The sequence below is a fragment of the Pocillopora verrucosa genome, chromosome 10 (genome assembly GCF_036669915.1).
Source record: "Pocillopora verrucosa isolate sample1 chromosome 10, ASM3666991v2, whole genome shotgun sequence".
Taxonomy (NCBI): domain Eukaryota; kingdom Metazoa; phylum Cnidaria; class Anthozoa; order Scleractinia; family Pocilloporidae; genus Pocillopora; species Pocillopora verrucosa.
Window position 1 is genome coordinate 8,982,522 of NC_089321.1, and position 14,588 is coordinate 8,997,109.

The window sequence follows — 14,588 nt, forward strand, 5'->3', positions numbered from 1 at the left end:
GGAGAAGCTGGATCTGAGGGATCTCTTGGTGAACGAGGACAAAATGGCATTAAGGTAGAGTATATACTGACATGCTAAAGCTGAGTTGATAACCGCTTCTAGAATTTTCATAGGGCATCTGATTAAACGATTAACTTGATGTGTTTTTGATACATTCGACAGGGACTCAACGGTGATTTTGGACCTAAAGGTTCTCGAGGCTCAACAGGATTTTCAGTCAGTTCAACTTCGTTTTTTATTCATCTTTTAAGAATTCAAAGTCTCTATGGATTTATTGTGGAAGTCCCTCCACAGACAAAGCATGTATAACGTATTAAGCGAGATCTAAGCTATTACATAAACTCTGTTTCATTGCAGGGCTCCACTGGCTTAACTGGAAACCCTGGTGAGCCAGGACAAACTGGGGCTCAGGTAGAGAAGTACATTCGTATATCATAGCTTAAAACCCGCATGTGTCTTTTGATTTCATAATATGTAAATACCCTGTTAACCTCGACAGGGCTCTGTAGGACCACCAGGCGTAAATGGACCTTCTGGCAGCAAAGGACCAATCGTGAGTAGTACCCCATGTTTTGTACCTTCTGGAAACGCTTTTTTGATCGTAAAATCCATAACAAAAGTACAGCATCAATCTGATATACTTCTTATTTTGTACGAGTGGAACTTATAATCTCAAAGAATCGAAGTGCAACTTACCTTTATGTTCAGTGCGCCCAGTTGTTACTGATAGCTATACTATATGAATTGGTATATTTGCAGGGACTAGTTGGTAAACGTGGAGCCACAGGACAAATTGGCGGAGAAGGACCAAAGGTACAAAATGAATTCACAGTTTTAACTTTGCCATGAAATAATAACGATATGTTGGTAAGAAAAAAAGAAAAGAAAAAAAAACATCGTGTCCAAACTCTGTTAATAAGTACTGTTACTACTCGACAATTATAAAATAAAAGCGTTAAGAAAAAATATCCAAACCTTGGAGTGCATTCACTTAGCTCAAGCACAATTACCCTTGTCATTATTAGAACAACTGCGTCTTCATTCATATGATCTTTCATTTATTATTCTTATTCTTTCAAAGGGAGAAAGAGGAGAACCAGGTAGTGATGGTGAAGACGGCACAACAGGGAGAGAGGTTTGAACGAAGAGAACTACATTCATCTACTTTTACCTACATTCATTTGCCGTTTCGTTCATCGAATATTGATACCGCTTCTTTTACTTCGTTAGGGTAGCATTGGACTTCCCGGAAAGAATGGAAACCGAGGAGAAAAGGCAGATGAAGTACGACATAGATAACTCGCGAACTATGACTGACTTAATAAATGATGTAACTGTCAAACAATGTTTCTCACCACACAATTTCCTTTCTGTTTCTAGGGTCCCCGAGGTTTAATGGGGAAAATTGGACTGGCTGGGAAACCAGGTGAAAAGGTAACAATGGTTTCCAATGGTTAACTACTTCATCGTCGGTATTCTTTTCACTACTCAGTTATTTTGAACTTTTTCAATAAGTTTCATTAATCAGTTGTTATCTTGATTATGTCAGGGTCTTCCTGGGGCATCTGGTTCAACAGGTGCCTCCGGTCTGCAAGGAGTTAAAGGAATGCAGGGAGCTCGAGGAGATCAAGGGGCCACAGGACATTTTGGGGAAGATGTGAGTTGCATATTGTTTTTGGGAAGACGTGAAATGCAAATTCTTTAGGGGAAAGATGGGAGTTTAAAGGTTCTTTTTTTTTAATAAGATATGAAATTCAAATTCTGTGGAAAATGTGAATTAAAATTCCTTTTGGGGATCACTTGAGGGGAACATGTTTCAAATTTTTAGTGAAAAACTCTGGGCCACGGAGTCAGTTTCAGTTCCACTGATTCTATTGCCAACTGGGGGACTTACAGATACATCGTACCTTAAGAGGAAAAAGTGTCTTTCCTGATTTCGTTGACGGTGTGTTCCGTTTAACGAGTCGGTATTTAATATGACGACTTTTCCGATGTTTTTATCAGGGTCCTCACGGAGTCACCGGTTATCCAGGCTTACCTGGGAAACAAGGGGTCAAGGTAAGTATTTTAATTCAGAAATAGCCTGCGATCCAGGCTTCTTATAATTGTGCATTAACGTTACAAGCTTGAGATTGTTTATCCAAACGGCCATTTTCACTCACTCCCTTGGTTGCCGTATAGTCAAACATAGGAGTTATAATTTTTACCGAGGGAATAGTAAGTATTTGGTCACCAAATTTACGCCTGCTCTGCAGGCAATACTGGACATAAAGTCACCTTTGATTTCTGATTAAGTTGGAATCAGATGCGGATGTCAAGACATAACTGACCTCTCATTGTGCCTTCCCAGGGCGACACTGGCGAGTTAGGAGATGATGGCATTAGAGGAAGAGCAGGGGAAAAGGTTCGCAATGTTTTTAATCATAACGAAAGAACAGGTACAGGGTGCAGTCACGTTCTGGGATACTTTAAAGCACAGTGATCCAATGGTTTTCATGGTTGACTACGCTTGAGGTATCGATGAATGAAACATTACATTGCCGCCCCGCCAGGTTCTGGTAAACTTAAGGCTGTTCTTTGCTGGAATTAGTCGATTGATGTCCAGTCAAGGTTGTTCGACATTCTTCAGTAAGAGAACAAATGTAATTTCAGACCAACAGTTATGGATACAAACCTCAACTGAAGTGTGCCGGTCTTTTATTCAGACTTAATGAATGTTGACGCTATTTTTCCATAGTTAGGAGACAATTAGGGTGGACAGGTTGCGCTTAACTGTTTCCGAAAAATGTCCGGACATAACGAAATTTTCCTTTTAGACATGCATAGAAACGTTGTTGTAAAGTTTGCCTTTGGTGCAACTGAGAGGAAAAACTCTAACAGGTTGGGGCCTTGAAATTTGACGAGCCCTTAATCTTTAAAACGTGACATGCCTTTTGCTTTGTCGTGAGCCCAGCGGAAGACATGCTTAAACAAAGGCATTTCTTATGTTTTAGATCAAGTGTCTTTCCTTTCATCTGTAGGGAAGTAGAGGAATCAGAGGCGCGAAAGGACCCATAGGGTCTAAAGGTGCACAGGTATGTCAGTCATCTCTTCCTAGTTTTTCATTTTTATCATAAAGCTGTGGTTGTATATGTGAAGTTTAGCAAAAGTTAAAAGATGTTTTACTTCTTGTTTGGCATTAGTATTTTATTAATTTATAAAATATGGCTTACACATATGTTAAGGGTCCTCTAGGTGAGCCTGGTCTCGTAGGACCGTTTGGACCAGCTGGACCGCAGGTAAATGATTTTCTTTTAACTCTTCAATCTTTGAAGTTCACGTAAGAGCCCTCCATGGAATCTTTTAAGACCGCTACAGAGAATTTCCTGTAGTTTTTCTTTTGCATAACTATAACATAAACATAAAGTTGAGTTCTCAGTATCCTGTCAGAGGCATTTTCAAAGGTATTTTCATACAGTCTGATTAAGACAAAAAATTCCCATCGTAGCCACTGTAGTGTGTGATAGTTAACAAAATCCTTTTTGCTACTTTGAATCTTAAGGGAGCTGGCGGTATCAGAGGAAGCCAAGGATCTCCTGGGTTACAAGGAATTCTTGTGAGTAAAGTTTGCCTTTCAAGAGAAAAACAGGCAGAATTATTTTATATCGTTACAGAAACATGTGCTTTCACAAACATCTACAACATGAGATACTAACTAGAGCACAAATGAATAAAGGGGGTAAGTTTCTAAGGAAATTGTGGCGCTGCGTCGGTGGGAGAGTATAACAGGGTAATTTAGTATTATCAACTGAGTTGATAACTTAAATTGGCCACCTTAGAGAGTTTCGAAGCTGACGTTTTTTGCGTTAGCCCTTCATCAAAGCGAATAGACTACTAGAACATACTTGCAGCCAGTGAAGTTCTACTACCTAGGTCACACCACCAAAGTCATTCTGGCTAAGTTATACTTTCTAAGTAATTCTGCCCAAGTTATAATTTCTAGTCATTCTGCCTATATCATACTTTTGTATTAAATGTCCATCGCTTCTTAGCGATTGCTTATGACACTTGTGTTGATGTCATAATTATTATTCCTTTCTGAATCTTTTAGGGACCACCTGGTTCACCAGGAGGCTTTGGAAACAAAGTATGATAAGTACTTGATTGATTCAATAGAGAAGCTATTACAGAAGCCATTACTTTTCAGGACCAATTTCAAAATTATCCCTTGTAAAACTGTCTTCTATTCTGATTTGCTTCCATGCTAATACCCAGCTATATCTTGTCACTTTCTGAAGCAAAGTATTTGATATAAAATTCCTTCCACGTGGCTTTCAATCAAAGTTGAGACTAATTGAAGAGATATCTAAACTTTACAAAGATCAAGCAGTTGCTTTCGGCCCTTATATTTCATGTGGTTGTTGGAGTTTTCCAATGTTTCAATGTCTTTATCAAAGGCTTTTGATCCATTTCTCTACAGGGAGATGCTGGACCACAGGTAGGTCTATTAAAAGTATAAATTAATTCTCAAATGATATTTCAGTAACAGTTCACCTCATGTACTAGGTTAACGTAGGACATTAGCAAAGAAAGTGCTCCGATAATTTGGTAGATTTTTGCTATTGGAGTTGTGGGTGAAAGATCATGACCACGATCGCAATTGTAATCACCTTAACAGTATAGCAATCCTATTTGACCAAGTCCTGACGAATTTGGTTTATTTTTGCAAACTGATGTTAATGAAAGAAACTTTTGGAAAACTTGTTAAATCAATAGTTTTTAAGTAGAATCATGAAAATGCTTACAGACCATTGCATTGCATTTAATGTTAATTGTAAAATTGTCACGCTTACAGTGAGGTTGATCTAGATTGTTTTCTTTCCTTGTTCTACTACTGTAAATGTGACATCCAGGGACCAGATGGACTTCAGGTATTTTTCATTTTAAAACTTTCATGTAACTCCTCATACTGCACTTTATTAAGCTAGGTCGATGTTTTAGGGGAAAGGAGACGGTAGTTGTATTTGGGTTAGGTTACAGTTCACTTTAAATTTTTAAAACAAAGGAGTGTGGCTGGTTCTACTATTATGAGTTTAGCTTTCTACAGTTGATGAAAATTATTTTTAGGGTCCCCCAGGACCGTCAGGTGCACCAGGACAGGCGGTGAGTCTACAATGTGAATCAAACCTAGCATTTACCATAGCCACTTTGATTATTGCCATCAGTCCATCATACTTTCCTAAAAACTTGACTGAAAAAAAGCAATAAAAGTCTTCATTTCAATTTTGTGAGTTTCTCATCTCATTTATTCACAGGCAGATATTTCCAGCTGGGTAAGTATGTTGTGTTTTCCCTTTAATACAGACTCTCTTGTCTTTCAGAAAGGCCCAGTAAAATGTGGTTCAGGATAGCTTTTCACGCCCTCTGTTTCGAGTTTGCCCTATGATGCTATGTTGTTTAGGGTTTATGTTGCATATTCACAAACTCAATCACGTAAAATACATAACTTTACGGAAAATTTTTCAAGTGAAAAAGTTCACTCAGAAAATCCAAAACAGTTATGACCCCTACCCCAAATAACCTGGGTTTGACTTCCTTAAAACTGAATGGTAAAGACCAAGTTGCATTAGTCAAGAATACCGTAAAATGAGTGTCATCGTCATTCTTACTCTCTGCTGATAATCTTTTCAAATTTTTTAAATTTAAATTAAGATTTCACAACAGAGGTATGGATTCCTTGAGGAGTCTTTGACTCAGAGTAATACCAAGTCCTCTCTGTACAAAAGTAAAAGTTTGGTAAGTATATTTTATGAATTACTCTCCAAGTTATGCAATACCTTTTCCTTTGAACCCTGGTTTAATTCTGTTGCAACCAATATTAGCTACGAAATGAAAGTACTATAGCTTGTAATCTGTTCACTGACCCCTGTTTTTTTTTAATTATCGTCAAGAGGTGGAGCTTGAAAGTGGTTGCGAACAGACTACACGACTTCCCCAAAGTGCGCTTATTTGAACTTCATTTGTGCTTCCTCATTACTTTATGTTTATCATCATCATAACTTTTTTTTTGGCCTGTGGTGAACTAACGTTCTTACATTTTCCTTGCAGCCCCGACAGACACTAAAAACAAATTCCAAACATAAAGAGGTGGTAAGTTCCTCTAACATTGTCATTAATAAACTCTTAAATGATTTGTCAATAACACACCACTCTTGCGTAAGCCCTTTAACGTATTATGAATCTATTATAGTTATCTTGTTCAGTTTTCACTGTACCCCCACCAGTTTGCAGTGACTGACAACATGTAAGATTATAACCACAAACAGGGTTCATTTATTGTGGGATTGTAGAAGAATAATTACTGGGTTTTTTTTCCTTTTTTCGATTTAAGACAAACGGAAACTACTTCTCCCAACATGATCCATCCGGGTGGAGAAATTTTGCATCCTTAAATAGCAGAGCCTCATCATTAGCGTTAGAAGAGGTATGTTTCTCCGCACAGGAGGAGAGATTTACCGGAGGTCTGGCACTAGACTCCTTGCAGACCTCACATCCGCGAACGAAGAGACCCTCGTGCTGCTGGAAGCGCTAATAATGATGGCCTTTACATGACAAAGTATATTCATAATTTAATACCCCAGGTGTTACTTATCTAGTATGTAGGGTGGCGCTTAGTAAATTAGCTCTTGTGGATTTCTTTTCTTAACAGGGAAACAGTCCAGTTATCGAAGCCATAAATAACCAAGTCCAGTCGTTGATAACCTGCAGACGATTTCTAGGTACCAGACGTTACCCAGCCAGAACATGCCGAGACCTGAAGCAACTTGAGCCTAATGTTACCAATGGTAAGGCAACATCATATTTTTTTTTAAGAATTAAATGAACTGTTGTACGAAGAAAACTTTGCAACTTTTTTTTGTTCTTCACAATTGTAATAATATCTGACAGATAATTGATTTATTTATCAAGGTCACTACTGGATTGATCCCAATGGTGGGCCAGTGGATGATGCAGTCCGAGCTTATTGTGATTTTCACTTTAACGCAACATGCATTCATCCAAAAAAGAGTAAGGTAAGGAGGAAATCATATTATTACACAGTCCTTATTTCTTATAACAAACTTACCATGTATGTTTGCTAAAAGGGTGTAGCAAAATTCGCATGAGTAACTCCATGTTTTTTCCGACACAGACAGAAAACAAGAAATGGTTCTTTGGACCTGACGGGTACAAGTGGTTTTCTAAGGAATTTGATGATCTACCCCAGGTACACACATAATCTTTGATTTACACCTTCGGCGAATTCTTAAGATTTATAGAGCCGTGACAAACAGCTTCACCGAGCCTGTAATATTGACGCTAATTTTTTTTCTCATTCCAACAAAAAGCAGTCATTTGTTTGGTTTGAGCGCTACAGGTTATTTTTAGAGCAGGTGGGCGAACTTACACCGGTTAGTTTTTCGACATCATTTTTTTGTTTGTTTGTTTTTGTTTTGTTTTGTTTTGTTTTTGTTTTGTTTTTGTTTTGTTTTTGTTTTGTTTTTGTTTGTTTTTATGTGACCCGTTTAGTTCCGGTCTTGCAGTCCTGGGGAAAGACGGGTTATGTAATAGTGTAATTTGATCGTCCGGGTGAGTGTAGTCCTGAGAAAGACTGTTGTCGGTAGTGGTGACTGACGTTTCGACAACCTGAGCGGAAGTCATCATCAGAGTCAAGCGAATGGCTGTTGTCAGTCGAATGTACTTAGTCTGGTTTGTATGAACTGATTGGTCAGTTTTGTCGTGATGTTTTGGCTGTAAGACTCAAGTGGCGTAGGTCAGTCGTGATTGGTCGGTCTCGATCCGTTAGTGACGTTAAGTCGTTCTGTTCGGTTCGTTTGTAATGTTAATGTCGTGAATGAGTCGTTTGTATGGTGCCGGTAGGGGTTGACACCTGTTGAGAGGAGTCTGTTCCAAGTTCGTAAACCAGCTTTCCAGGGTTAGTCGTTGAAAGTAGTTGGTGCTGTAGGTTAGGCATTGCGCAGGGTCCCAGTCAATAGTGTGGTTCGTAAGTCAGTGATGTTCAGCAATGTGATTGTTGACATCGCCTTTCCTCGTCGCTCGTTTGTGTTCAGTCAGTCTAGTTGTGAGGTTTCCGCCAGTCTCACCGATGTAGGAGGCGTGGCAGTCGGAGCAATCGATCTTAGTCACTGCTCCCTGTCTGTTCCTCGGTTCGTCTTTGTCTTTGACGTCAGTCAGTAACTGACGTAGTGTGGTAATAGGTTTGTGAGCGACGCGGATATTGAAGAGTTGTAGGATGCGCGAGATGTTCTCAGTATACCCTTTATGTATGGTATAGTTGCTGTGGTCGTAGGAGTTGCGTTGTCGTTAGCTTCGGTAGTAGTATGTCGGTGAGTGTTTCGTTGGATGAAGTCTTCGTTGTAGTTGTTCTTCGAAAAAACACGGTCAAGATACTTGTTCTCGTCGGATAAGGTGTTTGTCGTACTGCATACTAGAAAAAAAACTGAAGTGTGTAGGGCTAGACGGGTTATGTTGTTTTTTCATCTTATGACCCGTGCAGCTCTCTTCCTACAGTCCTGGGGAAAACCATAATAAAAACCGACGATTGTAGGGCTACATGGGTTATATTGTCTTTTCATCTTATGACCCGTGCAGCTCTCTTCATACAGTCATGGAGAAAACCATAATAAAAACTGACGTGTGTCGGGTTAGATGGGTTATGTTATCTTTTCATCTTATGACCCGTGCACCTCTCTTCATGTGGTCCTGAAGAAAGCCATAATTAAGACGGACGTGTGTAGGGCAAGACGGGTTATATTGTCTTTTCATCTTATGACCCGCGTAGCTCTCTTCATGCAGTCCTGGAGAAAACCGTAATAAAAACTGACGTGTGTAGGGCTAGATGGGTTACATTTTCTTTTCACCTTATGACCCGAGCAGCTCTTTTCATGCAGTCTTGGGGAAAACCATAATAAAAACTGACGTGTGTAGGGCTAGACGGGTTAACGTGAGCCTGTTCGGTAAGAGCCATCAGGCACCGCACTCAAACGGCTCTGTTGCAGTTTCCAAGAACAGGAATTAGAATTTTACACTTAACGCTAAAGAAAAACAGAATTGATGAAATGTGTCGCATTTTTCGATAAATTGGAAGTGTCTTGTTCTGTCACGAAGAAGTACAGGAAAACTTTTTATTGCATAATCGTTTTCGTGTTTTTTCAGGACGCACCCTTTTCGTATATATCATTGCTTACTCACATCAGCAACATGGGAAAGGGATTATAAAAAATGTTTTATTACATTCGCGCGATGTTTTGCTTTAAGTAGTGTCTATAATATGCTTAATTTGAGCATAAATGAAAAAATATTTCAGGTGAGTCGAGTAAGTGTAGCACAAAGAAACTATTTACTCATTGTTCTGCCGAAGGAAAACATTTTCAATGCCACTCAGCAGAGGCAGTCACAGTCACTGAAAATTAAGTTGATTAATTTCCTTTTGTCTTTGCAGTTTGTTTATGACTGCGACCCAATTCAACTGACATTCCTTCGGCTGCTAAGCAACCGCGCAAAACAGGTCATCACCTATCATTGTTTAAACTCCTCTGCCTGGTTCAAGCAAAGTACTGGGAGCTATGAATATTCCATTAAGCTTAAAGCAGAAAATGGAATTGAGATTTACGCTCAGGGAACCATAAAATACAAACCTACCATACTTCTTGACGAATGCAAGGTACGAGTTAATTTAGTAATTCTTGTTACGTTTCGTTGCCGGCTCACTTTGCATGTGACTGCTATGCAAAAGGTGTCATGGTTATTAATCATACAACCACTTTGTGAGACGCAGATAATACAAACAATCACGAAAGAAACCTGAGAGTAGTCTGTACAGAAATTAAAATCTACTCCTATTGGAATAAAACAGGAAGCGTTACCTGTCATGTTCTCCTTTACTGTTCAGTTTAAGGTTATATAATCCGTAAGAACGTATAATAGGTATTTGTGTGTATCGTTTGCGAGATAGTTTGTGTAAATTGAGTTTCTTTTGCGTTCACTACAATATTTGAAAAGATGTTATTTTGAATTTGAGATGTTTATAACATGTTATTAATATTCCCTTGTGTTATTTAAGCCATTTGCGATGTTTCCATAGTCGTTTTCTTCTTTTCAACTTGTAGATTAAAGATGGTGCATGGCGTAGAACGATTTTGGAGGTCAATACTTCTAAAACACACAGACTTCCAATAAAAGATGTGGCAGTACATGATGTTGGAGATACTGGAGAAGAGTTTGGTCTTGAAATTGGTCCTGTGTGCTTCTCGTGACGATGCGAATAAAAACAAGAATAAATATACCATAGGAATCGGAAGACAGAAAGAAACTCTGTCAACTCTAAAATTTACTGCAGTGTAAAATCACTTCATTTTTAGATTTTAAAAAACTACTGTTAAGGTATCATCGAAACATATGGTTATTAGTTTGGTATCGTCTCAAAGTTGTGCCTGAAAATAGAAGTAAGTGTCCTTTTCAGCGGCGAACGTGTTGTTGTTGTTACGCGAAAGTGTCAGATTTTAAATAAACGGATCAGAATGTTTCAACAATTGGCCAGCTTCTCTTCTTTCTGCTCTAAGGGGTAGGTATTTGCAATTCCCTCTCGTTGGTTATAATTTGAGGGGATCGGACTTATTGGCCCTAGAGTGGTGACGGTTGGTACTCGAGACCGGTTCAAATGACCAGCCTGCCCTATTTTTGCGTTATTAGGAATAGTACGAGAAACAAAATACGGTCGATTTACTACGATAAATATGTCGAAATATGAATATTCCACACGTAAAATCGATAGAACTTATGTTTGTTGTAGTTTTTGGCGATTTCTGCCGTTTTAAGCATGTTTTGCCACCACTGTTACTCCTGTTATAAGACGAAGTTATACCGGATGTGTACCTAACATTGTGTTTATACGACCGATGATTATGTAAAACGGTATGGAAACTACACAACTTGGCAGGAGTCAGAAGTTGTATCAAAGTAGTGGGACGTTTGGGGGCAGATGGCTTGAACAACTGAACTCTCTGAGAGAAGAGCACCAGAAGTCTTGAATCTCATAGCATCTTGCATAGCTTCTTGTTTAATGTACCACTGCCTGTTGTTACAACGTCTACTAACTTCACCAACAATTCCAACTTCCACTACTATTGCCAAAAAGCTTAGCACTTATATTATCATTTGGTTGTGTTTTCTTAACTATGCTAGATAGATGCACATATAGCGACGTGTATAGCACATATAACGCACTAACCGCTGATTTAGAGATAACCCAAAGGGCTAAGATAACACCCACAGATGTGAACCTCGAGCTGTTAGAAAGTCCAACAGTTTCATCCAAATAAAGCGCTTAAAATCGCGTGCGTATTTGGTAAACACTCAACCAACGGATAGCGATTTATCCAGTAATTAGCACCACCTAGCCTTTGAACAACCGAGGCCTGGCGGGTAGCACAAGGTTTAATTTTTTTTGCAAGTTTTGTCGGTTATTTTATTATTATTTCAGCCGTGACTAAACGGAAAAAAAAAAATTTAAAGCCCGTGAAAAATAATAATTATGGCTTATTTCACATTATATTTTGCTATTTTGATAGAGGGATCGTCTAAATGCGAACGACTATTTTTGTTACTTCCTTTTCAATCTCTACATTTTGTACAAAACTTTTGTATTAATTGCGAGGCCCTTCTGTATTTTGTCTTGGAAGAAAAATGAAGAGAACCCAGATGTTATTTTGCCGTTTGCCTCTTACTATAACAAAACGTGCCCCTAGTGAATGGTGCTAATTAGAAAAATCGTGCGCGCTAAAAGCCCGTGCAGTTAGACGAGCCATTCAGGGAAGAGCTCAACAACCCACGACGAACGACTACGACAAAAATTGAAGTTTTCTTACCTCCCTATCAGTATCTGCATTTTGTGCAAAACTTTTGTACTCTTTGTGTGTCAGTCAGGTTTCAACACGCGAACGCTTCAAGATTTATTTGCATTTGCTGCTAAAAAGGAACAAGTAATTACAAATTATTACGAAGGAGAAGGAATAGGAAAACGCAAAACAACAGAGGAAATACAATTGGACAAGGAAAGACACTAACAAACGTTGTGTGACTTGTGAGCACGAAGAACAGAAAAGCTAAAAGATGATCGCAGCGAAGGAATCGATGTTAACCCTAATGCACTCTGATACTCCTATGTTCAATTGTTTTTCTGAGAAACTTTTACGAAAGAAATTAAACAAAGCAGAATTATGAAAAAATCTAACAGAATACAAATCGCCGTGAGTGAAAAGAATGCGAAAACAATACGAAAAATGTGCGTGCAAAAACACAAAAATGTAATCAGGAACATAAATGGAAAGAAATCACTAATTGGGAATGCCGCAGTATCACTTGCGAGGCCCTTCTGTATTTTGTCTTGGAAGAAAAATGAGGGAACGCAGATGTTAATTTGCCTTTTGCGTTTACCACAACAAAATGTGTCTCTAATGAATAGTGCTAATTAGAAAAATCGTGCGCGCTAAAAACCCGTGCAGTTAGACGAGCCATTCAGGGAAGAGCTCAACAACCCGCGTGCACGCATAAGTTTTAAAAGGCGCACTTTTGAAATTATCACAAGCATAGAGAAATTCTACTTCAGTGATCAATTCTTGTCACAATTTTAGCTTCTTTACAGTGTTTCTCCCTTGGAAGCCCTCTTTCGTTTCTCGTTGGTCAAACTTAACATCACGTATCATTTCTGGCAACGAACGGAAGCAGGTAAGTGTTTATCGACGCTTATAGAAACATGTAAAACTGTGTAAACTAATTCTAAGAGAAGCTGAGCCATGTACAAATTCAAGAAGAGCTCCAGATCGAAGCTTCGTTTTATTTAATTCTTTAATTCTTTCCAGTCGCTCGTATTTCCGCCCAGAATGTAATTTAATAACTTAGCAGTAGAAATTCTATTGCGTAATTCTTTTTGCAAAATTGGCTTCCTTGAAATTCTTCTTTGAAACTGTTGTCGCGCGGAGGGTAAAATTTCCGCACAGCCCCATCCTACATTATGCATTCAGTTCTTGAACAGAGAAAACAATGACAAAAACAATACATTTCCATTGGGAAAACAGATTTGTTTTACAATAGTACGGGGCTATGCGGAAACTTTACCGCAAGGAGTACCATTTCTAATCTTTCATCTTCTTTGCTGAAATTCTGCGTCAACAATGTAGAGAAAGCGTGGTTCGTGCTCTTAAATTTTAATTAGTTACAAGTTTGAAGCGAAAGTCAGTGTTTTAAGTAATGCATATTAATTTTGATAGTGAGTATATCTAAAGCTTGTTCCTAGAGGCACTAGGTTTGAACATTGTGCGTAATATAGAGATGACGAGTGAATTAAGGAAATATTTCATTCGACTTCCCAGGCAGATTCCGAGAATTTCCTTCGTCTCAACCCTTAAATTCCAAGATCAGATCGTCAATTCTCCCTTTGACTGCCAAACAAGAATTTGATATCATATCAAGATAACAACATCTAGGAGATAAATTTGAGTATTCTCACTTCCTGTTTGCTGGATAATGTAAAAATAATAGAGGGAGAAGTTACATTTTAATCACTTCTTAGACTTAGAGTCAACTGCTTGTTATGAAAAGTGAAAAATTAAGTTCACACTACTTTTTTTTTTTCCTTTTTAATCGAAACATCTGAATGGTAAAAATGTCAGTAATACGGGTTTTAATCAAAGAAGGTTTGTAAATTTCCGATATGTTAGACGAAAGGGTTATAATAAGCCATAACATTTAATTTGCCTGTTTGTTTGCTTCTTTTCTGGGCTTCAAATGAAGTGATAATCTGCAAACGTTTAAATTTAATTCTACAATAAGATTCTCCAAATTTCACAAGGGAAAATTTAGGTACGCCTCGATGTTTACTAACCATGACTTCAGATGAAACTGATATTTGACAACATGAAGGGGGCTTCGTTCTCACACAAAAGTAATTTTTTTTTGTAATCTTGAAAACCGAGGGATTACTGACGTTTAATTTCTCGTTATATTATCACCCCTTAATCACAAATTAAGCTCACACGCATAAGATGAAATGAAATAATCACCAACAAACGAAGCTCATGATAGTTAAACACGTTCCCCCTAAGAAATGTATAGAGAACAGAATTGACAATAAAAACACTGATGTATAGATGTGAAGGGAACAGTTTTTCCAATCTTGTTACTCCCGAAGGTTACTCTGGAAAAATGACTTAAATTTATCGCATGTTGACCAACCAAGTTTTGCAATGTTTCGGTAAAAAGTATCTAACAGAAAATTCCTATTCAGTTCTTCTGACATGTGCAATGGTTGCGAACTCAGAATATGATTATTTTGCAATGTTTTCCCCTTCACAAGGGGTCACGATGTTTTTACGTATCATTTATTTTACCTAAATATCCACAATATCTTTCTCATTTAGACTTGTACGACACACTCCAGTCCAAACACCGCTCAGTCCATTCTAGTGCAGCTAATCCAGATCACTTAACCTAAGTCCCTCTCACTTCATTTCAGAAGAGTCCAGTTCATTGTGCATTTAGTCCAAAAATCA

At 38.3% G+C, this 14,588-nt stretch overlaps 1 protein-coding gene across 3 annotated transcripts in view; it reads left to right on the forward strand.

Annotated features, from left to right (window-relative positions):
- LOC131791694 (collagen alpha-1(II) chain) overlaps positions 1–10,571 on the forward strand; it is a 32,506-nt gene extending 21,935 nt beyond the window's left edge. For 2 of the 3 annotated variants that reach the window (XM_059109059.2, XM_059109062.2), the window contains 27 exons: positions 1–54; positions 163–216; positions 358–411; positions 500–553; positions 760–813; positions 1,082–1,135; positions 1,231–1,284; positions 1,381–1,434; positions 1,550–1,657; positions 2,005–2,058; positions 2,351–2,404; positions 3,021–3,074; positions 3,225–3,278; positions 3,542–3,595; positions 4,091–4,126; positions 4,460–4,477; positions 4,893–4,910; positions 5,107–5,142; positions 5,295–5,312; positions 5,692–5,775; positions 6,088–6,129; positions 6,371–6,463; positions 6,689–6,824; positions 6,949–7,052; positions 7,172–7,246; positions 9,482–9,703; positions 10,149–10,571. In XM_059109059.2, the coding sequence (XP_058965042.2) occupies positions 1–54; positions 163–216; positions 358–411; positions 500–553; positions 760–813; positions 1,082–1,135; positions 1,231–1,284; positions 1,381–1,434; positions 1,550–1,657; positions 2,005–2,058; positions 2,351–2,404; positions 3,021–3,074; positions 3,225–3,278; positions 3,542–3,595; positions 4,091–4,126; positions 4,460–4,477; positions 4,893–4,910; positions 5,107–5,142; positions 5,295–5,312; positions 5,692–5,775; positions 6,088–6,129; positions 6,371–6,463; positions 6,689–6,824; positions 6,949–7,052; positions 7,172–7,246; positions 9,482–9,703; positions 10,149–10,295 (1,839 nt within the window). In that variant the 3' untranslated portion in view covers positions 10,296–10,571. The remainder of the gene's footprint in view (positions 55–162; positions 217–357; positions 412–499; positions 554–759; positions 814–1,081; positions 1,136–1,230; positions 1,285–1,380; positions 1,435–1,549; positions 1,658–2,004; positions 2,059–2,350; positions 2,405–3,020; positions 3,075–3,224; positions 3,279–3,541; positions 3,596–4,090; positions 4,127–4,459; positions 4,478–4,892; positions 4,911–5,106; positions 5,143–5,294; positions 5,313–5,691; positions 5,776–6,087; positions 6,130–6,370; positions 6,464–6,688; positions 6,825–6,948; positions 7,053–7,171; positions 7,247–9,481; positions 9,704–10,148) is intronic. The other variant, XM_059109060.2, reaches the window with a different exon arrangement.
- Positions 10,572–14,588: the final 4,017 nt, after the last annotated feature.